Raw genomic sequence first — 27,981 nt, 5'->3', positions numbered from 1 at the left:
AAATTTCGGGGAAAGTTTTCGACCCTTTGCAACCCCAGTTGTGACTAAGGATTCTAGCTTTGAAACTCTGTTGCTCTTGTTTTGTAACCCTTCACTCTCATTTCGAACCCTTCTCTTGCGTTTGGAATAGAGGTCGACCGATTTAATCGGAATGGCCAATTTAATTAGGGCCGATTTTGAAGTTTTCATAACAATTGGAAATTGGTATTTTTGGACACAGATTTGGCTGATTTAAAAAAAAAATGTTTTACACCTTTATTTAATCTTTATTTAACTAGGCAAATCAGTTAAGATATTACTAGTTTATCTAGCGTGTCCTGCGTTGCATATAATCAATGCGGTGCGTATTGTTGCTCCAATGTGTACCTAACCATGAACATCAATGCCTTTCTTAAAATCAATACACAGAAGTATATATTTTTAAACCTGCATATTTAGCTAAAAGAAATCCAGGTTAGCAGGCAATATTAACCAGGTGAAATTGTGCCACATCTCTTGCGTTCATTGCACACAGTCAGTTTATATACAACAGTTTGGGTCACCTAATTTGCCAGAATTTTACATAATTATGACATAACATTGAAGGTTGTGCAATAATGTAACAGGAATATTTAGACTAATGGATGCCATCCCTTAGATAAAATACGGAATTTCTGTATTTCACTGAAATAATTAACTTCGTGTTTTTGAGATGATAGTTTCCGGATTCGACCATATTAATGACCTAAGGCTCGTATTTCTGTGTGTTACTGTGTTATAACTAAGTTTATGATTTGATAGAGGAGTCTGACTGAGCTGTGGTAGGCAGCAGCAGGCTCGTAAGCATGAATTCAAACAGCATGTTTGTGTGTTTTGCCAGCCGCTCTTCGTTGTGCGTCAAGCATTGCGCTGTTTATGACTTCAAGCCTATCAACTCCCAAGATGAGGCTTGTGTAACCAATGTGAAATGGCTAGCGTGTTAGCTAATAGTGTTTCAAAGTCACTTGCTCTGAGACTTGGAGTAGTTGTTTCCCTTGCTCTGCATGGGTAACGCTGCTTCGAGGGTGGCTGTTGTCGTTGTGTTCCTGGTTCGAGCCCAGGGAGGAGCGAGGAGAGGTACGGAAACTATACTGTTACACTGGCAATACTAAAGTGCCTATAAGAACATCCAATCGCCAAAGGTTAATGAAATACAAATGGTATAGAGAGAAATAGTCCTATAATTGCTATAATAACAACAACCTAAAACTTCTTACCTGGGAATATTGAAGACTCATGTTAAAACCACCAGATTTCATATGTTCTCATGTTCTGAGCAAGGATCTTAAACGTTAGCTTTCTTACATGGCACATATTGCACTTTTACTTTCTTCTCCAACACTTTGTTTTTGCATTATTTAAACCAAATTGAACATGTTTAATTATTTATTTGAGGCTAAATGGATTTTATTGATGTATTATATTAAGTTAAAATAAGTGTTCATTCAGTATTGTTGTAATTGTCATTATTACAAATTAAATTAAATAAAAATCGTCCGATTTAATCGGTATCAGCTTTTTTTGGTCCTCCAATAATCGGTATTGGCGTTGAAAAATCATAATCGGTCGACCTCTAATTTGGAACCGTTGGCTCTCGTCCTCTGACGTCAGACAACTGTATCATCCTCTCTGGTCTCCACCAGCCTGTTGAACAGTTGAAGGTTGAATAAAATCCCTCTCTGCCCACAATAGACTCAGTCAACTGTAAAGAGTCTCACCTATAGCTATCTGTGGTCATGCCTTGCTGTCTCGTCTCTCATACTGACACTGTAGGTTCTACTTCTACTTTTTGGCTCAGGGCTGTTTCTGTTACACATTTAGGACGTTACACTGATTGACCAATCCCCTCTGTGTTAAGACAGTGGAGGAGTGGATCAGCTACCTCAGCCTGTAAATATTAGAAGTTAACCCTGTAGTGGTTTAGTAAGCCCTGTCATTCTCTAGCTGAAGGATGGACACTATACAGTGTCAGTATGAGAGACGAGACAGCCATGCAGGACCACAGATAGCTATAGGTGAGACTCTTTACAGTTGACTGCGTTGTTGACTGCGTTGTGGGCAGAGAGGAATTTTATTCAACCTTCTCAGACCCATTTCTGTTGGAATAGTTTCCCTGAACCTTCTTGCTACCCTACATTGTCACGGAAGACATGAACATGATTGTTACGCACAGGTCTGTTGTTTTTTGATTTTGTCGTGGCTGATGACTGACTCACCGTGCTGCTGTTTTCATTTGTATTCTCTCACACTAGCCCCTCCCTACCTGTCTGCCCTTAATGCTGATAAGGTTAACCTCGATCAGAATATGGAAGGCTAGCCACCAATAATATCACGACTATCTGTCTGTCCCTGTGTTCAGACCGTGACTGTTCCCTGGAGGCTCCACTGTGACGGCAACACTGTGATAACCTTGCACTGGCCTGCTGATATGGGCCCGCTAACACCATTGTGTGTGTGTGTGTGTGTGTGTGTGTGTGTGTGTGTGTGTGTGTGTGTGTGTGTGTGTGTGTGTGTGTTTGTGTGTCAGTCAAGGACGTCTACTAGCAGCCAGGCACCTCGTGAATATGTAGAGGCCTCCTTTATCCCTGCTGTTAGTAGTATAAAGACCCTGACTGTCTGATGATAAATTAATACCACGTGAGCCTTACAATCAAAAATGTGTGTTGGTCCGGCTGGTGGTGTTAGCAGTAGGAAGCTCTGACTAGTGACCGGGCTTTTTCATTCCTCAGTCGGGGAGAGTGACATGTTTTTAGGTTGTCTCACATGACAGCCTACTAGTATGCTACTTCTCACCAGAACTAGTCTAGGATAAGCGTTTTGAGATTTAACCTACCATTAGTGACAGCCCAGTCCCTTAGCTGGCGTGTGTCAGATGCAGGCTAGTGTTTTTAAATTCCCCTGTGTGTAATAATGTAATGTAGTAAGGCTGTAGCACTAAGGTCAACGACCTGTAGAAGTCAGACTGCTCTGTTGTTATTTGGCCATTGTGTTGTTTACGCTCAGGTGTGAATGTGTGAGCAGGAAGACACTGACAAGGCTGTATGATTCTGTGAGTGGGGGAAACGCTGCCCGTGTGTGTAACATAACGTTGTGTTGGGGATAGCCCGGCCCGGTCCAGTGTGGTTGATAGAAACAGATGGTGTTGATGTTAAAACTGTGTAAGCTGGAAGGATTCAGAGTATTCTGCTGCTAGCTGTGGTGCTTATAGCTAGAATACTGCTGTATTAGTCAACACCATTACCCTGACCCCTGGAAAGGTCAGGACCCATCCACTGTGTGTGTGTGTGTGTGGGACAGGAACGGGGACGGGGACGCCATGTTCTGGAATCCTCTAAACATTCCATACATCCATCACATGACCAGTTTTTTTTAACAGACGACAGATACTTGTGTGTGTGCATGTACATGCTTGTGTATTGTGTGGTGCAGTCATATTTAATACAGTACATTGGAGTAGCTTGTAGTCTGTCACTGTTCTGGCTTTTTGTTCATTCTCAGTAGCAGGCAGTAGTAGTAGTGGGTGGCTATGACTCCTCAGACTTACTGGTCTATAGGATTTAGACTAGGTCCTATTGTTACTGTGACAGAGGAGTGGCCATGTTTCAACACATTCTAGAACACTGTTACTATGGTTCCAACACGCTGAGTCATGATCTCTAGGGTAGATTTGGCTGTTATTCTGATTTTCCATACTGTTGCTGTACCGTACCAGGTTATACGGTATTACTGGCAGTGCACAGAAGGAGCGCTATTTATTTCCAAATATACATGTTTCAAAACATTTAAATACTCAATTTTCATTTCATGCGTAGATACGTCATTGGGTCTAACGGTCGTCATGAGCTGGACTGCGCATGTAGAACATTATTTCTGATGACAATGTAACAGTGTCAGTAGGAGTGACATCGGCCGGAATCTAGGCTGTGCCTTGACATTAGGACAAAAATTAACAACTATGAAATAATTTTTAACTTCTCTCATTGACTTGTCAAGCCCCAAACCTCAGTCTGGTCTGCAGCGTTCCTGTAAGTCTTGCAATGTTGAACCTCCGTGTTTAGAAACTCTGTGGTTCTAGTTAGGGATGCCCGATATATCGGTGAACATATTGGAATCGGCTGACATTAGCTAAAAATGCCAACATCGGTATCTGCCCGACCGTCTAGTTTAACGCCAATGTTAACCGATGTCAAAGCACAGCCATTTTTCCAGCCAAAGATAGGAGTCACAAAAATCAGAAATAGAGATGAAATGAATCACTAACCTTTGATGATCTTCATCAGATGACACTCATAGGACTTCATGTTACACAATACATGTATGTTTTGTTCGATAAAGTTCATATTTATATCCAAAAATCTGTTTACATTGGTGCGTTATGTTCAGTAATGTTTTGCCTCCAAAACATCTGGTGATTTTGCAGAGAGCCACATCAATTTACAGAGATACTCATCAAAAATGTTGATGAAAATACAAGTGTTATGTATGGAATTAAAAATATACTTCTCCTTAATGCAACCACTGTGTCAAATTTCAAAAAAGATTTACGGAAAAAGCACACCATGCAATAATTTGAGTACAGCGCTCAGGCACCCAAACCAGGCCATACAGATACCCGCCATGTTGTGGAGTCAACAGAAGTCAGAAATAGCATTATAAATATTCACTTACCTTTGATGATCTTCATCGCAATGCACTCCCAGGAATCCTCGTTCCTCAATAGATGTTTGTTTTGTTAGATAAAGTCCATAATTTATGTCCAAATACCTCCTTTTTGTTTGCGCGTTTAGTTCACAAAAAGGCTTGCACTTGTTGTTCGCCTATTGAAATTGAACTTTAGCTCATGAAAATAAATAGCAAGCCAGCTACTTAACCCTGTTGCCCTAAGCTAATGTTATAAGCAGCCAGCTAGCTTCATCTGGCTAGTGAGGCTGGACTGGACCGGGTTATGTGTTGTGAAGCGAGCCACGATAAGGATTAGGCAAAATAGTGGAATTTGCGGTTTGCCTTCAATGTAAAAAGTATGTGCGTATTTCAGGAAATTGCTTCCTGGATTCCCCCAAGCAGCTGATTAATCGGCTCCGTTGCAGATTGGAACTCTGATTCCGCCCACTCATTAGGGGAAACAGCTGTCGCCAATTACCGACTCCGTCTGCAGCTTGAAAAGCCAGTGTTCCTTTGTCAGGAGAGGGAGCTTCCTGGATGTCCTGTGTTGGTTGTTGCTCAGAGACAGTTTTGTTGGAAGTATTTTGTAGCCGCTACACAGTGTTTTTGATTATTGAAACTGTTCACTTTAAATTAGTAATTATTCTGTGTTTTTTCCCAGGGGGGAAGGGGAAGGCACCTTGGGAGTGCTTAGGAAGAGGCCTGCGGCCACATATATATATATATATATATATATATATATATATATATATATATATATACCCGTAGTATGTACTCTGTCTATGCACACTAGGTAAGAACTGGGCGGACCACCCCCTGTATTTTGGTTAGCGCGCCATGTGGCATTAAGGTTAGGTAAGTGGTGGGTAGGCAGGTAAGGTATGAGAGAGGACTTTTACTTTATTTGCTTTGGTTCCATCTAGCCACTTTTCCCCACATTACCGTGTTAAGGAAATCAGCCACGCTCAAGGTTCTAAACTAAATCATAACCGCCATCGATAAAAGACAGTACTGTGCAGCCATCTTCATCGACCTGGCCAAGGCCTTCGACTACGTCAATCACTGCATTCTTATCGGCAGACTCAACACCCTTGCCTTCAAATGACTGCCTCACCTGGTTCACCAACTACTTCTCAGAGTTCAGTGTGTCAAATCGAAGGGCCTGTTGTCCGGACCTCTGGCAGTCTCTATGGGGGCGCAACAGGGTGCAATTCTCGGGCCGACTCTTTTCTCTGTATACATCAATGATATCGCTCTTGATGGTTTAGACTGTAAACTTTTCTTCCAGACTCACATTAAGCATCTCCAATTCAAAATTAATACTATAATCTTCTTCCTATTTCACAACAAAGCAACTAACCCTAACCCTTCACTCATGCTGCCAAGCATACCCTTGCAAAACTGACTATCCTACCGATTCTTGACTTTGGAGATGTCATTTACAAAATAGCCCCTGACACTCTACTCAGCAAACTGGATGTAGTCTATCACAGTGCCATCTGTTGCCATCACCAAAGCCTCATATACCACCCACCACTGTGACCTGTATGCTCTCGTTGGCTGGCCCTCGCTACATATTCGTCGCCAAACCCACTGGCTTCAGGTCATCTATAAGTCTTTGATAGGTAAAGCCCCGCCTTATCTCAGCTCACTGGTCACCATAGCAACACCCACACATAGCACGCACTCCAGCAGGTATATTTCACTGGTCATCCCCAAAGCCAACACCTACTTTGGCTGCCTTTCCTTCCAGTTCTCTGCTGCCAATGACTGGAACCAATTGCAAAAACCACTGAAGCTGGAGACTTATATCTCCCTCACTAACTTTAAGCATCAGCTTTCAGAGCAGCTAACCGATCACTTTACCTGTACATAGCCCATCTGTAAATAGCCCACCCAACTACCTCATCCGCATATTGTCTTTTTCTCTGCTCTTTTGCACCCCAGTGTCTCTACTTGCGCATCATCTGCACATCTATCACTCCAGTGTTTAATTAAGTGTTTTAATTGTTTAATGCTAAATTGTAATTATTTTGCCACTATGGTCTATTTATTGCCTTACCTCCCTAATCTCACTACATTTGCATACAGTATATTTAGACTTATCTCCTGTGTTATTGACTGTACATTTATTTATCCCATGTGTAACTCTGTTTTTGTCACACTGTTTTGCATTATTTTGGCCAGGTCGCAGTTGTAAATGAGAAACTTGTTCTCAGCTGGCCTACCTGGTTAAATTTAAGGTGAAAAAAAACAAAACACACACATACACCTGTCTCACCCGTATTTAAAAAAATATATATATATATATATTTAACTAGGCAAGTCAGTTAAGAATAAATTCTTATTTTCAATGACAGCCTAGGAACAGTGGGTTAACTGCCTTGCTCAGAACAACATATTTTTTACCTTGTCCGTGCTGGGATTAGATCTAGCAACCTTTCAGTTACTAGTCCAACGCTCTAACCACTAGGCTACCTGCTGCCCCCGTATCACCTCATCTCGCACTCCTGGAACGTTTACCTTTCACAGAAAACTATCAGAATAATGTCAACTAAAAAATAAATGTAAACTAAACTAATTTAGAGCCTCTGGAAGACAATCCTCATGCAGAATAGATTTGGGTCCAGCTTTAGCTGTTAGCCTGGCTGTCTTTCACGTAGCCTGAAGAATCTCTCAGATGTAGGCTAATCACCCGAGGTAATGAATTAACTCACTGTAGGCTGTTAGCCTGGCTGTCTTTCAAGTAGCCTGAAGAATCTCTCAGATGTAGGCTAATCACCCGAGGTAATGAATTAACTCATTGTAGGTTGTTAGCATGTATGATATGTGCCAGTATTGGCTGGAGACTGGGTTACGTAGACGGTCTGCTAGCATTAGCTTGCTAGTGTTAGCCTGTACTGTAGGCTGTGTGAGACAAGGTCGGAATGCAGGGAGAACGCTAGGATAGCATTAGCAGTTTGTTAGCTTGAGACTGGGTCACAGGTTGCAAAGCTAGACATAGCATTAGCAGTTAGCTTGTTAGCGTGAGCCTGTAAACTGTATGAGACTGGGTTAGGATGCAGTGAGAGAGCTAACGCCATTAGCGGTGAGGTCAGCAGTTAGAATTTCTTTGTTTCCTGCTCTGACAATACCAGGAAACCTGAAGATGAGGAACTCTCTATCTCTCTATCACATTCCATCTGGCTTTCTTTAGTGTTATGTAGCTAAAATGTGATATTGTTGCTGATTTGTTACTATACGTGAACCCACTCCCCGCTCTCCTGTGCTCACTCACTCTCTCTCTCTCTCGATCTCTCTCTCTCTCTCTCGCGCGCACGCTTTCATTTCAAAGGGCTCCATTGTCATGGGAAACATGTTTACATTGCCAAAGCAAGTGAAATAGCTAATAAACAAAAGTGAATTAGTGTCTTTGTGTCTCTCTGTAGGCCAGTCTGTCTGTGTGGGGATGGGGGGGTCTAGGAGTGGTGCTGTTCCTCATCACTTTTGGACCCTTTGCTGTCTTCTACCTGGCCTTCTATATCTTCTGCTTCGTAGGAGGGTGAGTGTGTAGGGCGAGTTTTTCAGTTATGAAGTCATTTATAGATGTGTTCATATGAAATGGGATGTCTTTGTTGTCTAAAAATCTGGTTTACTTGTTCTCTCCTTTCCTCCCTCTCTTCTCCCCTGTCCTCGCCCTCACCCTCCCTTCGCCCTCACCCTCCCTCTCTTCGCCCCTGTCCTCGCCCTCCCTCTCTCTTCACCTCCTCTCTTCTCCTCACCTCTCTCCTCACCTCTCCTCACCTCACCTCCTCACCTCTCTCCTCACCTCTCTCCTCACATCCTCTCCTCATCTCCTCCTCTCCTCACCTTTCTCCTCACCTCTCACCTCACCTCACCTCTCCTCACCCCGTCATCTTTCCCCCCTTCTCTCCTCACCAGTGGCTTTGCGGTCACTCTGTTGTTTGGGAAAACCAACTCAGAGAGACATCTAGAGAGGTGTGAACACTCCTATCTTCCGGCCACACACACGGGTATACTGAAGGTAGGATCCACACGCACACGCACACGCACGCACACGCACGCACACACACACACACGCACACACGCACACACACACACACACACACACACACACACACACACACACACACACACACACACACACACACACACACACACACACACACACACACACACACACACACGTATACTGAAGGTAGGTTACACACACACACACACACACACACACACGTATACTGAAGGTAGGTTCCACACACACACACACGCACACACACACACACACACACACACACAGAAGGTAGGATCCACACGCGCATACACACACACACACACACACACACTGAAGGTAGGATCCACACGCGCATCACACACAAACACACGCACACACACACACACACACACACACATAAATATCCCTTCTCCCTCTCTCCCCTCACCCAGACATTGGATGAGATGAGACTGGAGCCGAAGCCTATACAGATAGACAGGAGACTGACTGGGTCCAACTACATAGACGAGCCTCTTCAACAGGTTAGTGACTCAACAGAAGGATGAAGAATGGGTGTGTGAAACCAAACAGTGAGGGAGCACAGTGATGACACGGCCTGATGAGTTACTTTTTGCTTACTAGCTTCTTCTTCTTCTCTATCCGACTATGACCAAGTTGGATAGAGGGTTGATTTTGTGCTTACGTCTGTCATTTCCGTTCTTGTAGATTGATTGTTCTAAAAACATGATTTGGTCATCGTTAGTAGCCTATGCGTTACGCTGATTCCGGCTATTAAAGTAACTGCCCTGTCTCTGTTTCACTATCGGCTGCTGACTCTCACTCCTTCTCCCCACTGTGACATAGGGGAGGGAGAGATGCATTCTGACAAGCATATGACTGTTTCTGAAAATGACCTTTTTCAATGCAAAAATTAAATCAAGTGCAAAGGGGGTCAATGCAGATAGTCCGGCTAACTATTTAATATGGTTATGGCTTGAGGGTAGAATCTGTTCAGGGTCCTGTTGGTTCCAGACTTGGTGCAGCGGTACCTCTTGCCTTGCGGTAGCAGAGAGAACAGTCTATGACTTGGGTGGCTTGGAGTCCACACTGCCTGCTATAGAGGTCCTGGATGGCAGGGAGCTCGGCCCCAGTGATGTACTGGGCCGTACACACTAGGCTGTTCTCTAGCACCTTGTGGTCAGATGCCAAGCTGTTGCCAGACCAAGCGGTGATGCAGCCTGTCAAGATGCTCTCAATGGTGCAGCTGTAGAACTTTTTTTGAGGATTTGAGGTCTCATTCCAAATCTCTTCAGTGGTGTTGTTTTGCCCTCTTCACGATTGTGTTGGTGTGTGTGTGTGTGGACCATGCTAATTCAATAGTAACATACATAGTAATATACAAAGGAACGTGAAGTTCTCAACCTGCTCCACCACAGTCCCATCGATATGGATGGAGTTGTGCTTGGCCCTCCGTTTCCTGTAGTCCACGATCAGCTTCTTTGTCTTGCTGACGTTGAGGGAAAGGTTGTTGTCTTGGCACCACACTTTTTGTAAATCTGTTCCCAAGTATTCCTATGCATAATAGAGGTGTGATTGTATACAAATGTAAGCAAGGTGTGAAATTATTGTTTTAGTCATATCTGTTTGGCCTTCTTGCGGTCAATTTGCAGTTTACAAATTATGAGTATGTTCCGGCCCAGAAAATAAAACTGTCTGCGGCTGACAAGTTGGCTGTGTTGTTGCCTACCCTCACCACCTGGGCGAGTCCTGTCAGGAAGTCCAGGATCCAGTTGCAGAGGGAGGTGTTTAGTCCCAGGGACCGGAGCTTAGTGATGGAAGGCACTATGGTGTTGAACACTGAGCTGTAGTCAATGAACAGCATTTTCACATAGGTGTTCCTCTTATCCAGGTGGCAGAGAGCAGTGTGGACTACAATAAAGATTGCGTCATCTGTGGATCTGTTGGGGCTGTATGCAAATATGAGTGGGTCCAGGGTGTCTGAGATGGTGTTATGAGCCATGACCAGCCTTTCAAAGCACTTGCTGGCTACAGATGTGAGTGCTACGGGGCGATAGTCATTTAGACAGGTTACCTTGGTATTATTGGGCACAGGGTCTGTGGTGGTCTACTTGAAACTTAGGTTATTACAGACGGGTTCAGGGAGAGGATGAAAATGTCAGTGAATACACTTACCAGCTGATTAGTTAGTGCATGTCCTGAGTACATGTCCTGGTAATCCATCTGTCTTCGCGTCTGTTAAGCTGTTTAAATGTTTTACTCGCATCGGCTACAGAGAGTGCGATCACACAGTTTTCCAGAACAGCTGGTGCTCTCATGCATGGTTCATTTTTGCTTACCTTGAAGTGAGCATAGAAGGCATTAAGCTCATTTGGTAGGCTCGCGTCAATGGGCAGCTTCCAGCTCGGTTTCTCTTTGTAATCCCTGATAGTTCGCAAACCCTTCCACGTCCGACAATTGTCAGAGCCAGCGTAGTAGGATTCAGTCTTAGTCCTGTATTGATGCTTTGCCTGTTTGATGGCTCGTCGGAGGTCATAGGGGGATTTCTTATACGCATCCAGATTAGTGTCCCACTCCTTGAAAGTGGTAGCTCTATCCCAGGGCTGCCCAACCCTCTTCCTGGAGATCTACTGTCCTGTAGGTTTTCAGTCCAACCCTAATTTAGCATATCTGATTCAGCTAGTTAAGGTCTTGTTGAGTAGCTAATTAGTAAAATCAGGTGTGTTAAATTAGGGTTGGACTGAAAACCCACAGGATGGTAGTTCTCCAGCCAGAGGGTTGGGCAACTCTGCTTCAGCGTTGAGCTCAGTGCGGATGTTGCCTTTAATCCATGACCTCTGGTTGGGATATGTACGTACGGTCACTGTGGGGACGACGTCGTGGATGCACATATTAATTAAGCCGGTGACTGATGTGGTGAACTCCTCAATGTTATCAGATGAATCCCGGAACATATTCCAGTCTGTGCTAGTGAAACAATCCTGTAGCTTAGCAACCGCTTCATCGGACCACTTCCGTATTGAGCGCATCATTGGTACTTCCTGTTTTTACTTTTTAAGCCGTAATCAGGAGGATAGAGTTATGGTCAGATTTGCCAAAGGGAATGCGAGGGAGAGCCTTGTATGGGTTTCTGTGTGTGGAGTAAAGGTGATCTAGAGTTTTGTCGCCTATACTTGGTGACAAGCTGGTAAAAATGAGGTAAAACGGATTTCAGTTTCCCTGCCTTAAAATCACCGGCCACGAGAAGTGTGTGGATTAGATATACAGTTTCATTATAGATGGGTTAGATATACAGTTCCATTTAGCCTGTTTTCTAAAACCTAGTGTTTCCCTTCCCCTTTAAGGCCTCATAGATGGGTTAGATTTAGAGTTAGCTGACATTCTAAAACCTAGTGTTTCCCTTTCCCTTTAAGGCCTCATAGATGGGTTAGCTGACAATGTCACAAATGATGTGCCCACTTCCATGGGGCAGAAATCAGCGTGTTGTTGTGATTCTGGATTGCCAGATTGCTAGCCAGAATGACAAGAAACAGGACATGTGGGGAATCGTGACTCATTTCAACTCGTTTCATCTTGTTCTAGATGCAATGTCTAGTTTTACTACTGATTTCATGTCAATGCTAACATGGCAAAATGTTGCTGTAACGGTCTATTTCAGAGACAAAAAGTGCTAATTCAGCACATTTATTCATGTTTTCAATAAACAATGGAGACAAAATATAGCTTACATGTTGTCAAGTCTACCAACCTGACTGTTTTGCCCCATAGCTGCGCATGTGTCGGATTTGTTGATAAACAACCAACCCGTCTATACAGCTCGTTTAGTGCCTGCATCTGCTTGTGATAATAAATGGACCGGTACAAATATATATATATAGCTGTAAACTCTCTTGGTAAATCGTATGGTCTGCAGCTTATCATCAGGTATTATAGCGAGCAAAAACTTGAGACTTCCTTAACATTAGAGGTTGTGCACCAGCTGCTCTTAACGAAGAAACACCCCTCCCCACTTAGTCTTACCCGAGGCTGCTGTCTGGTTGAGACCATGCATGAAGAAACACCCCTCCCCACTTAGTCTTACCCAAGGCTGCTGTCTGGTTGAGACCATGCACGAAGAAACACCCCTCCCCACTTAGTCTTACCCGAGGCTGCTGTCTGGTTGAGACCATGCACGAAGAAACACCCCTCCCCACTTAGTCTTACCCGAGGCTGCTGTCTGGTTGAGACCATGCATGAAGAAACACCCCTCCCCACTTAGTCTTACCCGAGGCTGCTGTCTGGTTGAGACCATGCACGAAGAAACACCCCTCCCCACTTAGTCTTACCCGAGGCTGCTGTCTGGTTGAGACCATGCACGAAGAAACACCCCTCCCCACTTAGTCTTACCCGAGGCTGCTGTCTGGTTGAGACCATGCACGAAGAAACACCCCTCCCCACTTAGTCTTACCCGAGGCTGCTGTCTGGTTGAGACCATGCACGAAGAAACACCCCTCCCCACTTAGTCTTACCCGAGGCTGCTGTCTGGTTGAGACCATGCACGAAGAAACACCCCTCCCCACTTAGTCTTACCCGAGGCTGCTGTCTGGTTGAGACCATGCACGAAGAAACACCCCTCCCCACTTAGTCTTACCCGAGGCTGCTGTCTGGTTGAGACCATGCACGAAGAAACGGGTATATATTATCCCATGTTCTTGTTCAGCCAAGACTACGAGAATCACAGAATATTACAGTTCTTCAGGTCCCGTTGATAGGATAGTCTTGGGAGTCTTTGAGTCCTGGGGATTAGGGCATGGTCTGGAGTAAGCAGAATGTCCAGGGCTGCCCACTCGTTGAAGTAGACATCTTCGAGGTTCGTGATCACTGTTCTGATGTCCAGAAGCCTTTTTCGGTCATAGGAAGTGATGGCGGAGACATTTTCAAGGTTTATAACTTTCAGAATACAGCCGGTATGGTGGAGTTGGCATCATATAATGCAAAATGAATCATACCGGCTGTATTTCTGTATTTTGAAGGTTAAATATATTTGAAACTTGATTGCTGACATTCAAAACATTTTGGGACTATATCAACAATGGACTAATGAAACAAATACCAAAAGATAGTGTTTGTTTGGCGTTTTCCTTTTATAAGATGAGCATCAAAGAAACACACAAAATAGTTGAATTTATCAGGAGTCCGTAAAACAGCATCTACAGTGAGCACCATGATTTATTGGACAGTGACCATTTTTTTGTTATTTTGGTTCTGCACTCTAGCACTTTGAGTTTGGAAGGATACAATGACAATGAAGTTATGAGCTTCTGTAACTTCTAAACGGTTCATCCGATATGTATGAAAATACCCTCAAATTAAAGCTGACAGTCTGCACTTCAGCCTCATTGTCATTGTATCCTTCCAAACTCAAAGTGCTAGAGTACAGAACCAAAATAACAAAAAAATGGTCACTGTCCAATGAATTATGGTGCTCACTGTAGATGGATTTATTTTCTTGTATCGCTCAGCTCTAGTACAATGAACATGGAGTTCTCAGCAACAATAAGGACTGGCCTGTTTCTCACTCTTTCTCTCTCTCACACACACACTCTCTCTCCAGGTCATCCAGTTTGCTTTGAGAGATTATATCCAGTACTGGTATTACACTCTGAGTGAGGATGATTCTTTTCTGCTGGAAATCAGACAGACGGTCCAGAATGCTCTGGTACAGTTCTCCACACGGTAATATTCTATTACAACTACATTACTGCTTTATACCTACTCTATTACTGCATTATAACTAGTCTATTACTATTCTAACTAGTTTAACGAGGCTATCACGGCTTTATGTAGTCTATTACCACTCTACTGCATTATAACTAGTCTATTACTATTCTAACTAGTATATTTCTTTAACTAGGCTATTACGGCTTTATGTAGTCTATTACCACTCTACTGCATTATAACTAGTCTATTACCATTATAACTAGTATATTTCTTTAACTAGGCTATTACCATTATAACTAGTCTATTACCATTATAACTAGTCTATTTATTTAACTAGGCTACTACGGCTTTATGTAGTCTATTACCACTCTACTGCATTATAAGTATACTACTCAATTACAGCTAACTACTACTATTACTGTGGCGGCAGGTAGCCTAGTGGTTAGAGCGTTGGACTAGTAACCGAAAGGTTGAAAGTTCGAATCCCCGAGCTGACAAGGTACAAATCTGTCGTTCTGCCCCTGAACAAGGCAGTTAACCCACTGTTCCTAGGCAGTTAACCCACTGTTCCTAGGCAGTTAACCCACTGTTCCTAGGCAGTTAACCCACTGTTCCTAGGCAGTTAACCCACTGTTCCTAGGCAGTTAACCCACTGTTCCTAGGCAGTTAACCCACTGTTCCTAGGCCGTTAACCCACTGTTCCTAGGCCGTTAACCCACTGTTCCTAGGCCGTTATTGAAAATAGTTCTTAACTGACTTGCCTAGTTAAATAAATATTAAAAAATAAATAGTCTATTACTGCTCTATAACTAGTCTACTACTCAATTACGGCTTTAACTGGTCTTACTACTCTAACTAGCCTTACTACTCTAACTAGTTGTACTACTCTAGTCTTATAAGTAGTCTATTGCTACTCTTTAATACTATAACTAGTCTATTACTGCTTTACTAGTCTATTATAAAACTAGTCTATTACTGCTTTATAACTAGTCTATTACTGCTTTATAACTAGTCTATTACTGCTTTATAACTAGTCTATTACTGCCTTAAAACTAGTCTTACTGTTTTAAAACTAGTCTTACTGCTTTAAAACTAGTCTATTACTGCTTTATAACTAGTCTATTACTGCTTTAAAACTAGTCTATTACTGCATTAGTAGTCTAATACTCAAGGACGGCTTTAACTAGTCTACTGCTTTATGTATTCTATTACTACTCTACTGCATTAAGTAGTCTACTACTTAATTACTGCATCATAACTAGCCTATTACTACTGTGTTACCACACTGTTATACAGGTCTAAAGAGGTGGACTGGCAGCCTTATTTGACCACCAGACTGGTGGATGACTTTGCTACTCACCTTCGAGTCTTCAGAAAGGCCCAAGACAGACTGGAGGACAGTAAACAGAGTAAGGACACACACACACACTCGCTTTCTCCCTCAGACATGATGATGGTTATTACGAAGATGTCGTGGATGATTGTGAATATGGTGATGTTTACGATTGTGATGATGAGGATGATGATGATGATGATGTGGTGTGTTTCTAGGGGACTTGTCGGAGGAGATGGTGGAGTCATTCTTTGAGGCGGAGGTGGAGATGGAGAGGAACATCTGTAGAGACGTGGTCTGCACCTCCCTGAAGGATGAAGAAGGTACACACACACACACACACACACACACACACACACACACACACACACCCGGAAGAACGAGGGAGGTTCACACGTTGCACCTCGTCAAGGCATTTGGAACTCCTTTGAGCCTCCTGCGCGTGTTTTTAAATAGAAAGACAAAGTTTAACACTATATATTCGCCAGTAATTTAATTGGTAAACCTCATTGTCTTACGTCAGATTGCAGACGGCGTCGTGCTGTGATCTGGCTGATAACTTGCAAACACTCATGGGATAGATTAAAAAACTAGTTTGGCTGCACTACGCTGTCATAAATTCCGAAAATGTTACCAAGGTGAGTCAGAGTTAATCTTACCAAAAGCTATAAACGGTAGCTAATTTTGACATTTTCTTTAACTCTTAACTACCTAATTCTACAGCTATCTAGGCAGTATTGTGGTTGTAGAATCAGTATTATGTGTATTCGTATTTTGAAATGTGCACCAATTGGCTAGCTAGCTATTTTTCTTGTTAGCTGTGCCAGTCTCCGTATGAAACAAAAGCGATGCTAACCCAACACCAGTTCACACCCTCCATGCTGAATAAATACTCCCTCAAGGTAGCTAGCTAGTGTAGTATGATTCTAGCTACAGCACAATTAATGTTTCTATGATAAGACAGTTGCTGTTCTGCCCTGTTTAGTGCACCGAGTTCCGCAGCAGCTGACTGTGCTAGCTGCGACATCGCGTTGGCCAAATGTTACAACGTAGCGAGTCACCAGTGCCAGCTATCAGTCAGATACATACCGATTTCTGAGGACAACTCTATAACTTTGGTGCATTACTCCATCATCATCAAGCTGGCAGACTAGCTGCAGTAATGGCTATTCAGACAAACTAGCTCTGGGCTGTTAACTGGGAACAAGTTTTCTCGACTGATCGAACATGATTTAGCAGCCCCCTAGCCAGTAGGTTAGTCTGATATAACATGGTTTAGAAGCCCCCCTAGCCAGTAGGTCAGTCTGATATAACATGGTTTAGAAGCCCCCTAGCCAGTAGGTCAGTCTGATATAACATGGTTTAGAAGCCCCCCTAGCCAGTAGGTCAGTCTGATATAACATGGTTTAGAAGCCCCCTAGCCAGTAGGTCAGTCTAATATAACATGGTTTAGAAGCCCCCCTAGCCAGTAGGTCAGTCTGATATAACATGGTTTAGCAGCCCCCTAGCCAGTAGGTCAGTCTGATATAACATGGTTTAGAAGCCCCCTAGTCAGTAGGTCAGTATGATATAACATGGTTTAGAAGCCCCCCTAGCCAGTAGGTCAGTATGATATAACATGGTTTAGAAGCCCCCTAGCCAGTAGGTCAGTCTAATATAACATGGTTTAGAAGCCCCCCTAGCCAGTAGGTCAGTCTGATATAACATGGTTTAGCAGCCCCCTAGTCAGTAGGTCAGTCTGATATAACATGGTTTAGAAGCCCCCTAGCCAGTAGGTCAGTCTGATATAACATGGTTTAGAAGCCCCCCTAGCCAGTAGGTCAGTCTGCTATAACATGGTTTAGCAGCCCCCTAGCCAGTAGGTCAGTCTGATATAACATGGTTTAGAAGCCCCCCTAGCCAGTAGGTCAGTCTGATATAACATGGTTTAGAAGCCCCCTAGCCAGTAGGTCAGTCTGATATAACATGGTTTAGAAGCCCCCCTAGCCAGTAGGTCAGTCTGATATAACATGGTTTAGAAGCCCCCTAGCCAGTAGGTCAGTCTGATATAACATGGTTTAGCAGCCCCCTAGTCAGTAGGTCAGTCTGATATAACATGGTTTAGAAGCCCCCTAGCCAGTAGGTCAGTCTGATATAACATGGTTTAGAAGCCCCCCTAGCCAGTAGGTCAGTCTGCTATAACATGGTTTAGCAGCCCCCTAGCCAGTAGGTCAGTCTGATATAACATGGTTTAGAAGCCCCCCTAGCCAGTAGGTCAGTCTGATATAACATGGTTTAGAAGCCCCCCTAGCCAGTAGGTCAGTCTGACCGGACATGGTTTAGAAGCCCCCCTAGCCAGTAGGTCAGTCTGCTATAACATGGTTTAGCAGCCCCCTAGCCAGTAGGTCAGTCTGATATAACATGGTTTAGAAGCCCCCCTAGCCAGTAGGTCAGTCTGATATAACATGTTTTAGAAGCCCCCCTAGCCAGTAGGTCAGTCTGATATAACATGGTTTAGAAGCCCCCTAGCCAGTAGGCCAGTCTGCTATAACATGGTTTAGCAGCCCCCTAGCCAGTAGGTCTGTCTGATATAACATGGTTTAGAAGCCCCCCTAGCCAGTAGGTCAGTCTGATATAACATGGTTTAGAAGCCCCCTAGCCAGTAGGTCAGTCTGATATAACATGGTTTAGAAGCCCCCCTAGCCAGTAGGTCAGTCTGATATAACATGGTTTAGAAGCCCCCTAGCCAGTAGGTCAGTCTGATATAACATGGTTTAGAAGCCCCCTAGCCAGTAGGTCAGTCTGATATAACATGGTTTAGAAGCCCCCTAGCCAGTAGGTCAGTCTGATATAACATCGTTTAGAAGCCCCCCTAGCCAGTAGGTCAGTCTGATATAACATGGTTTAGAAGCCCCCTAGCCAGTAGGTCAGTCTGATATAACATGGTTTAGAAGCCCCCTAGCCAGTAGGTCAGTCTGATATAACATGGTTTAGAAGCCCCCTAGCCAGTAGGTCAGTCTGATATAACATGGTTTAGCAGCCCCCTAGTCAGTAGGTCAGTCTGATATAACATGGTTTAGAAGCCCCTAGCCAGTAGGTCAGTCTGATATAACATGGTTTAGAAGCCCCCTAGCCAGTAGGTCAGTCTGCTATAACATGGTTTAGCAGCCCCCTAGCCAGTAGGTCAGTCTGATATAACATGGTTTAGAACCCCCTAGCCAGTAGGTCAGTCTGATATAACATGGTTTAGAAGCCCCCCTAGCCAGTAGGTCAGTCTGACCGGACATGGTTTAGAAGCCCCCCTAGCCAGTAGGTCAGTCTGATATAACATGGTTTAGAAGCCCCCTAGCCAGTAGGTCAGTCTGATATAACATGGTTTAGCAGCCCCCTAGTCAGTAGGTCAGTCTGATATAACATGGTTTAGAAGCCCCCTAGCCAGTAGGTCAGTCTGATATAACATGGTTTAGAAGCCCCCCTAGCCAGTAGGTCAGTCTGCTATAACATGGTTTAGCAGCCCCCTAGCCAGTAGGTCAGTCTGATATAACATGGTTTAGAAGCCCCCCTAGCCAGTAGGTCAGTCTGATATAACATGGTTTAGAAGCCCCCTAAGCCAGTAGGTCAGTCTGACCGAAAATGGTTTAGAAGCCCCCCTAGCCAGTAGGTCAGTCTGATATAACATGGTTTAGAAGCCCCCTAGCCAGTAGGTCAGTCTGATATAACATGGTTTAGAAGCCCCCTAGCCAGTAGGTCAGTCTGATATAACATGGTTTAGAAGCCCCCTAGCCAGTAGGTCAGTCTGACCGGACATGGTTTAGAAGCCCCCTAGCCAGTAGGTCAGTCTGCTGTAACATGGTTTAGCAGCCCCTAGCCAGTAGGTCAGTCTGATATAACATGGTTTAGAAGCCCCCTAGCCAGTAGGTCAGTCTGATTTAACATGTTTTAGAAGCCCCCTAGCCAGTAGGTCAGTCTGATATAACATGGTTTAGAAGCCCCCTAGCCAGTAGGCCAGTCTGCTATAACATGGTTTAGCAGCCCCCAGCCAGTAGGTCTGTCTGATATAACATGGTTTAGAAGCCCCCTAGCCAGTAGGTCAGTCTGATATAACATGGTTTAGAAGCCCCCTAGCCAGTAGGTCAGTCTGATATAACATGGTTTAGAAGCCCCCTAGCCAGTAGGTCAGTCTGATATAACATGGTTTAGAAGCCCCCTAGCCAGTAGGTCAGTCTGATATAACATGGTTTAGAAGCCCCCCTAGCCAGTAGGTCAGTCTGATATAACATGGTTTAGAAGCCCCCCTAGCCAGTAGGTCAGTCTGATATAACATCGTTTAGAAGCCCCCCTAGCCAGTAGGTCAGTCTGATATAACATGGTTTAGAAGCCCCCTAGCCAGTAGGTCAGTCTGATATAACATGGTTTAGAAGCCCCCTTAGCCAGTAGGTCAGTCTGATATAACATGGTTTAGAAGCCCCCTAGCCAGTAGGTCAGTCTGATATAACATGGTTTAGAAGCCCCCTAGCCAGTAGGTCAGTCTGATATAACATGGTTTAGCAGCCCCCTAGTCAGTAGGTCAGTCTGATATAACATGGTTTAGAAGCCCCCTAGCCAGTAGGTCAGTCTGATATAACATGGTTTAGAAGCCCCCCTAGCCAGTAGGTCAGTCTGCTATAACATGGTTTAGCAGCCCCCTAGCCAGTAGGTCAGTCTGATATAACATGGTTTAGAACCCCCCCTAGCCAGTAGGTCAGTCTGATATAACATGGTTTAGAAGCCCCCCTAGCCAGTAGGTCAGTCTGACCGGACATGGTTTAAAAGCCCCCCTAGCCAGTAGGTCAGTCTGATATAACATGGTTTAGAAGCCCCCTAGCCAGTAGGTCAGTCTGATATAACATGGTTTAGCAGCCCCCTAGTCAGTAGGTCAGTCTGATATAACATGGTTTAGAAGCCCCCTAGCCAGTAGGTCAGTCTGATATAACATGGTTTAGAAGCCCCCTAGCCAGTAGGTCAGTCTGCTATAACATGGTTTAGCAGCCCCCAGCCAGTAGGTCAGTCTGATATAACATGGTTTAGAAGCCCCCTAGCCAGTAGGTCAGTCTGATATAACATGGTTTAGAAGCCCCTAGCCAGTAGGTCAGTCTGATATAACATGGTTTAGAAGCCCCCTAGCCAGTAGGTCAGTCTGATATAACATGGTTTAGAAGCCCCCTAGCCAGTAGGTCAGTCTGATATAACATGGTTTAGAAGCCCCCTAGCCAGTAGGTCAGTCTGATATAACATGGTTTAGAAGCCCCCTAGCCAGTAGGTCAGTCTGATATAACATGGTTTAGAAGCCCCCTAGCCAGTAGGTCAGTCTGATATAACATGGTTTAGAAGCCCCCTAGCCAGTAGGTCAGTCTGATATAACATGGTTTAGAAGCCCCCTAGCCAGTAGGTCAGTCTGATATAACATGGTTTAGCAGCCCCCTAGTCAGTAGGTCAGTCTGATATAACATGGTTTAGAAGCCCCTAGCCAGTAGGTCAGTCTGATATAACATGGTTTAGAAGCCCCCTAGCCAGTAGGTCAGTCTGCTATAACATGGTTTAGCAGCCCCCTAGCCAGTAGGTCAGTCTGATATAACATGGTTTAGAAGCCCCCTAGCCAGTAGGTCAGTCTGATATAACATGGTTTAGAAGCCCCCTAGCCAGTAGGTCAGTCTGACCGACATGGTTTAGAAGCCCCCTAGCCAGTAGGTCAGTCTGCTATAACATGGTTTAGCAGCCCCCTCCAGTAGGTCAGTCTGATATAACATGGTTTAGAAGCCCCCTAGCCAGTAGGTCAGTCTGATATAACATGTTTTAGAAGCCCCCTAGCCAGTAGGTCAGTCTGATATAACATGGTTTAGAAGCCCCCTAGCCAGTAGGCCAGTCTGCTATAACATGGTTTAGCAGCCCCCTAGCCAGTAGGTCTGTCTGATATAACATGGTTTAGAAGCCCCTAGCCAGTAGGTCAGTCTGATATAACATGGTTTAGCAGCCCCCTAGTCAGTAGGTCAGTCTGATATAACATGGTTTAGAAGCCCCTAGCCAGTAGGTCAGTCTGATATAACATGGTTTAGAAGCCCCCTAGCCAGTAGGTCAGTCTGCTATAACATGGTTTAGCAGCCCCCTAGCCAGTAGGTCAGTCTGATATAACATGGTTTAGAATCCCCCCTAGCCAGTAGGTCAGTCTGATATAACATGGTTTAGAAGCCCCCCTAGCCAGTAGGTCAGTCTGACCGGACATGGTTTAGAAGCCCCCCTAGCCAGTAGGTCAGTCTGATATAACATGGTTTAGAAGCCCCCTAGCCAGTAGGTCAGTCTGATATAACATGGTTTAGCAGCCCCCTAGTCAGTAGGTCAGTCTGATATAACATGGTTTAGAAGCCCCCTAGCCAGTAGGTCAGTCTGATATAACATGGTTTAGAAGCCCCCCTAGCCAGTAGGTCAGTCTGCTATAACATGGTTTAGCAGCCCCCTAGCCAGTAGGTCAGTCTGATATAACATGGTTTAGAAGCCCCCCTAGCCAGTAGGTCAGTCTGATATAACATGGTTTAGAAGCCCCCCTAGCCAGTAGGTCAGTCTGACCGGACATGGTTTAGAAGCCCCCCTAGCCAGTAGGTCAGTCTGATATAACATGGTTTAGAAGCCCCCTAGCCAGTAGGTCAGTCTGATATAACATGGTTTAGAAGCCCCCCTAGCCAGTAGGTCAGTCTGATATAACATGGTTTAGAAGCCCCCCTAGCCAGTAGGTCAGTCTGACCGGACATGGTTTAGAAGCCCCCCTAGCCAGTAGGTCAGTCTGCTATAACATGGTTTAGCAGCCCCCTAGCCAGTAGGTCAGTCTGATATAACATGGTTTAGAAGCCCCCCTAGCCAGTAGGTCAGTCTGATATAACATGTTTTAGAAGCCCCCTAGCCAGTAGGTCAGTCTGATATAACATGGTTTAGAAGCCCCCTAGCCAGTAGGCCAGTCTGCTATAACATGGTTTAGCAGCCCCCTAGCCAGTAGGTCTGTCTGATATAACATGGTTTAGAAGCCCCCTAGCCAGTAGGTCAGTCTGATATAACATGGTTTAGCAGCCCCCTAGCCAGTAGGTCAGTCTGATATAACATGGTTTAGAAGCCCCCTAGCCAGTAGGTCAGTCTGATATAACATGGTTTAGAAGCCCCCCTAGCCAGTAGGTCAGTCTGCTATAACATGGTTTAGAAGCCCCCTAGCCAGTAGGTCAGTCTGATATAACATGGTTTAGAAGCCCCCTTAGCCAGTAGGTCAGTCTGATATAACATGGTTTAGAAGCCCCCCTAGCCAGTAGGTCAGTCTGATATAACATGGTTTAGAAGCCCCCTAGCCAGTAGGTCAGTCTGATATAACATGGTTTAGAAGCCCCCTAGCCAGTAGGTCAGTCTGATATAACATGGTTTAGAAGCCCCCTAGCCAGTAGGTCAGTCTGATATAACATGGTTTAGAAGCCCCCTAGCCAGTAGGTCAGTCTGATATAACATGGTTTAGCAGCCCCCTAGTCAGTAGGTCAGTCTGATATAACATGGTTTAGAAGCCCCCTAGCCAGTAGGTCAGTCTGATATAACATGGTTTAGAAGCCCCCCTAGCCAGTAGGTCAGTCTACTATAACATGGTTTAGCAGCCCCCTAGCCAGTAGGTCAGTCTGATATAACATGGTTTAGAACCCCCTAGCCAGTAGGTCAGTCTGATATAACATGGTTTAGAAGCCCCCCTAGCCAGTAGGTCAGTCTGACCGGACATGGTTTAGAAGCCCCCCTAGCCAGTAGGTCAGTCTGATATAACATGGTTTAGAAGCCCCCTAGCCAGTAGGTCAGTCTGATATAACATGGTTTAGCAGCCCCCTAGTCAGTAGGTCAGTCTGATATAACATGGTTTAGAAGCCCCCTAGCCAGTAGGTCAGTCTGATATAACATGGTTTAGAAGCCCCCCTAGCCAGTAGGTCAGTCTGCTATAACATGGTTTAGCAGCCCCCTAGCCAGTAGGTCAGTCTGATATAACATGGTTTAGAAGCCCCCCTAGCCAGTAGGTCAGTCTGATATAACATGGTTTAGAAGCCCCCCTAGCCAGTAGGTCAGTCTGACCGGACATGGTTTAGAAGCCCCCCTAGCCAGTAGGTCAGTCTGATATAACATGGTTTAGAAGCCCCCCTAGCCAGTAGGTCAGTCTGATATAACATGGTTTAGAAGCCCCCTAGCCAGTAGGTCAGTCTGATATAACATGGTTTAGCAGCCCCCTAGTCAGTAGGTCAGTCTGATATAACATGGTTTAGAAGCCCCCCTAGCCAGTAGGTCAGTCTGCTATAACATGGTTTAGCAGCCCCCTAGCCAGTAGGTCAGTCTGATATAACATGGTTTAGAAGCCCCCTAGCCAGTAGGTCAGTCTGATATAACATGGTTTAGAAGCCCCCCTAGCCAGTAGGTCAGTCTGACCGGACATGGTTTAGAAGCCCCCCTAGCCAGTAGGTGAGTCTGATATAACATGGTTTAGAAGCCCCCTAGCCAGTAGGTCAGTCTGATATAACATGGTTTAGAAGCCCCCCTAGCCAGTAGGTCAGTATGATATAACATGGTTTAGAAGCCCCCCTAGCCAGTAGGTCAGTCTGACATAACATGGTTTAGAAGCCCCCCTAGCCAGTAGGTCAGTCTGATATAACATGGTTTAGCAGCCCCCTAGCCAGTAGGTCAGTCTGATATAACATGGTTTAGAAGCCCCCCTAGCCAGTAGGTCAGTCTGATATAACATGGTTTAGAAGCCCCCTAGCCAGTAGGCCAGTCTGCTATAACATGGTTTAGCAGCCCCCTAGCCAGTAGGTCTGTCTGATATAACATGGTTTAGAAGCCCCCTAGCCAGTAGGCCAGTCTGATATAACATGGTTTAGCAGCCCCCTAGCCAGTAGGTCAGTCTGATATAACATGGTTTAGAAGCCCCCTAGCCAGTAGATCAGTCTGATATAACATGGTTTAGAAGCCCCCCTAGCCAGTAGGTCAGTCTGATATAACATGGTTTAGAAGCCCCCCTAGCCAGTAGGTCAGTATGATATAGCATGGTTTAGAAGCCCCCCTAGCCAGTAGGTCAGTCTGATATAACATGGTTTAGAAGCCCCCCTAGCCAGTAGGTCAGTATGATATAACATGGTTTAGAAGCCCCCCAGCCAGTAGGTCCGTATGATATAACATGGTTTAGAAGCCCCCCTAGCCAGTAGGTCAGTCTGATATAACATGGTTTAGAAGCCCCCCTAGCCAGTAGGTCAGTCTGATATAACATGGTTTAGAAGCCCCCTAGCCAGTAGGTCAGTATGATATAACATGGTTTAGAAGCCCCCCTAGCCAGTAGGTCAGTCTGATATAACATGGTTTAGAAGCCCCCCTAGCCAGTAGGTCAGTCTGATATAACATGGTTTAGAAGCCCCCCTAGCCAGTAGGTCAGTCTGATATAACATGGTTTAGAAGCCCCCCTAGCCAGTAGGTCAGTATGATATAACATGGTTTAGAAGCCCCCTAGCCAGTAGGTCAGTCTGATATAACATGGTTTAGAAGCCCCCTAGCCAGTAGGTCAGTCTGATATAACATGGTTTAGAAGCCCCCCTAGCCAGTAGGTCAGTCTGATATAACATGGTTTAGAAGCCCCCTAGCCAGTAGGTCAGTCTGATATAACATGGTTTAGAAGCCCCCCTAGCCAGTAGGTCAGTATGATATAACATGGTTTAGAAGCCCCCTAGCCAGTAGGTCAGTCTGATATAACATGGTTTAGAAGCCCCCTAGCCAGTAGGTCAGTCTGATATAACATGGTTTAGAAGCCCCCTAGCCAGTAGGTCAGTCTGATATAACATGGTTTAGAAGCCCCCTAGCCAGTAGGTCAGTCTGATATAACATGGTTTAGAAGCCCCCCTAGCCAGTAGGTCAGTCTGATATAACATGGTTTAGAAGCCCCCCTAGCCAGTAGGTCAGTATGATATAACATGGTTTAGAAGCCCCCCTAGCCAGTAGGTCAGTCTGATATAACATGGTTTAGAAGCCCCCCTAGCCAGTAGGTCAGTCTGATATAACATGGTTTAGAAGCCCCCCTAGCCAGTAGGTCAGTCTGATATAACATGGTTTAGAAGCCCCCCTAGCCAGTAGGTCAGTATGATATAACATGGTTTAGAAGCCCCCCTAGCCAGTAGGTCAGTCTGCCGGTGTTCCATAGTTATGGTAGTCCTGCGAACTAGTGTTAGGTTACCAACATTTTTATTTTTTTTTAGGTACGAGTTCCACAATTTGCTAGACAGATGGCTCCTGGAGACGCTTGTTCAGTTCGAATGACACCATCGGACGAAAGACAATGGGGGTAAACCTCATAACCAACCATTGGCGTCGCGGTGCCTTCTTCAGGGTCAACCAAAACGTTAGTTATGATGTTTACCCCATTTTAATTGTTGGGAGCATATATAAAGTGTGTAACTTCTCCAGTTTTCTCTCCGTTAGTCAGCACCTCTACTAAAACATGTTGCTGTGTGTCAGCTCCAGGTTTTTACCTCTGTGTGGGTTTATCGTAAGGTTCACATTCAGATACTGACTCCTCTGTCTGTCTCTGTGTGTCTTTGTCTCTGTGTGTCTTTGTCTCTGTGTGTCTTTGTCTCTGTGTGTCTTTGTCTCTGTGTGTCTTTGTCTCTGTGTGTCTTTGTCTCTGTGTGTCTGTGTGTCTTTGTCTCTGTGTCTTTGTCTCTGTGTGTCTTTGTCTCTGTGTGTCTCTGTCTCTGTGTGTCTGTCTCTGCGTGTCTGTGTGCCTGTGTCTGTCTCTGTGTGTCTGTCTCTGTGTGTGTGTCTCTGTGTGTGTGTCTCTGTGTGTGTGTCTGTCTCTGTGTGTCTGTCTCTGTGTGTCTGTCTCTGTGTGTCTGTCTCTGTGTGTCTGTCTCTGTGTGTCTGTCTCTGTGTGTCTGTCTCTGTGTCTCTCTGTCTCTGTGTCTCTCTGTCTCTGTGTCTCTCTGTCTCTGTGTCTCTCTGTCTCTGTGTCTCTCTGTCTCTGTGTGTGTCTGTCTCTGTGTGTGTCTGTCTCTCTGTCTGTGTCTGTCTGTCTGTGTGTCTGTCTCTGTCTGTCTGTGTGTTTGTCTCTCTGTCTGTGTCTGTCTGTGTCTCTCTCTGTGTGTGTCTGTGTGTCTCAGGGTTCCTGAGGGATCTGTGTGAGGTGCTGCTCTACCTGTTACTACCTCCTGGAGACTTCCACAACAAGAACATGAGATACTTCCTCAGGGTGAGACACATACACACACAATCACACACACTCACTAAGTCCTTAGTAATATGGACGCCAAGGAACTTAAGGCTCTCGACCCGCTCCACAACAGCCCCATCGATGTGGATGGGGGCGTGCTCTCCCCTCTTTCTCCTGTAGTCCACGATCAGATCCTTTGTCTTATTGATGTTGAGGGAGAGGCTGTTGTCTTGTAGCCTCATGTCTGCTTCATCTGACCACTTCGTATTGAGCTCTTCACTGGTACTTCCTGTTTGAGTTCATTGGTCTGCAGGAAGATGGAGTCATGGTCTGACTTGCTGAAGGAAGGGTGTATACATTGTACATTTCTGTGGGAAGAATAAAAGTGGTCTAGGGTTTTAGCCCCCCTAGTGCAGCAGGAGCCATGTTGGTAGAGTGAGAGAGAACGGTTTTAAGCCTCACCGCGTTAGTCTCCGCCCACCAGAAATGATGCCTCTGGGTGTGTGGTTTCTTTTTTGTTTATGGACCCATACAGTTCTGATGGTGATGTCATGTGATTGTGTCCATGTTCCAGGAGATTCTGATGGTGATGTCATGTGATTGTGTCCATGTTCCAGGAGATTCTGATGGTGATGTCATGTGATTGTGTCCATGTTCCAGGAGATTCTGATGGTGATGTCATGTGATTGTGTCCATGTTCCAGGAGATTCTGATGGTGATGTCATGTGATTGTGTCCATGTTCCAGGAGATTCTGATGGTGATGTCACGTGATTGTGTCCATGTTCCAGGAGATTCTGATGGTGATGTCACGTGATTGTGTCCATGTTCCAGGAGATTCTGATGGTGATGTCATGTGATTGTGTCCATGTTCCAGGAGATTCTGATGGTGATGTCATGTGATTGTGTCCATGTTCCAGGAGATTCTGATGGTGATGTCATGATTGTGTCCATGTTCCAGGAGATTCTGATGGTGATGTCATGTGATTGTGTCCATGTTCCAGGAGATTCTGATGGTGATGTCATGTGATTGTGTCCATGTTCCAGGAGATTCT

At 45.0% G+C, this 27,981-nt stretch overlaps 1 protein-coding gene across 5 annotated transcripts in view; it reads left to right on the top strand.

Annotated features, from left to right (window-relative positions):
- The window catches only part of LOC118375611 (sorting nexin-13-like), a 69,017-nt gene that overhangs the window by 19,929 nt on the left and 21,107 nt on the right, over positions 1-27,981 (top strand). For 4 of the 5 annotated variants that reach the window (XM_052469617.1, XM_052469616.1, XM_052469619.1 and 1 more), the window contains exons 2-8: positions 8,109-8,221; positions 8,602-8,704; positions 9,124-9,213; positions 14,283-14,404; positions 15,686-15,798; positions 15,941-16,045; positions 26,879-26,967. In XM_052469617.1, coding sequence (XP_052325577.1) covers positions 8,109-8,221; positions 8,602-8,704; positions 9,124-9,213; positions 14,283-14,404; positions 15,686-15,798; positions 15,941-16,045; positions 26,879-26,967 — 735 coding nt within the window. The remainder of the gene's footprint in view (positions 1-8,108; positions 8,222-8,601; positions 8,705-9,123; positions 9,214-14,282; positions 14,405-15,685; positions 15,799-15,940; positions 16,046-26,878; positions 26,968-27,981) is intronic. The other variant, XM_052469620.1, reaches the window with a different exon arrangement.

Source organism: Oncorhynchus keta, chromosome 19, assembly GCF_023373465.1.
Source record: "Oncorhynchus keta strain PuntledgeMale-10-30-2019 chromosome 19, Oket_V2, whole genome shotgun sequence".
Lineage (NCBI taxonomy): Eukaryota > Metazoa > Chordata > Actinopteri > Salmoniformes > Salmonidae > Oncorhynchus > Oncorhynchus keta.
The sequence above is the reverse complement of the archived record's forward strand: the minus strand, read 5'-3'. Positions and strand labels throughout refer to the sequence as shown.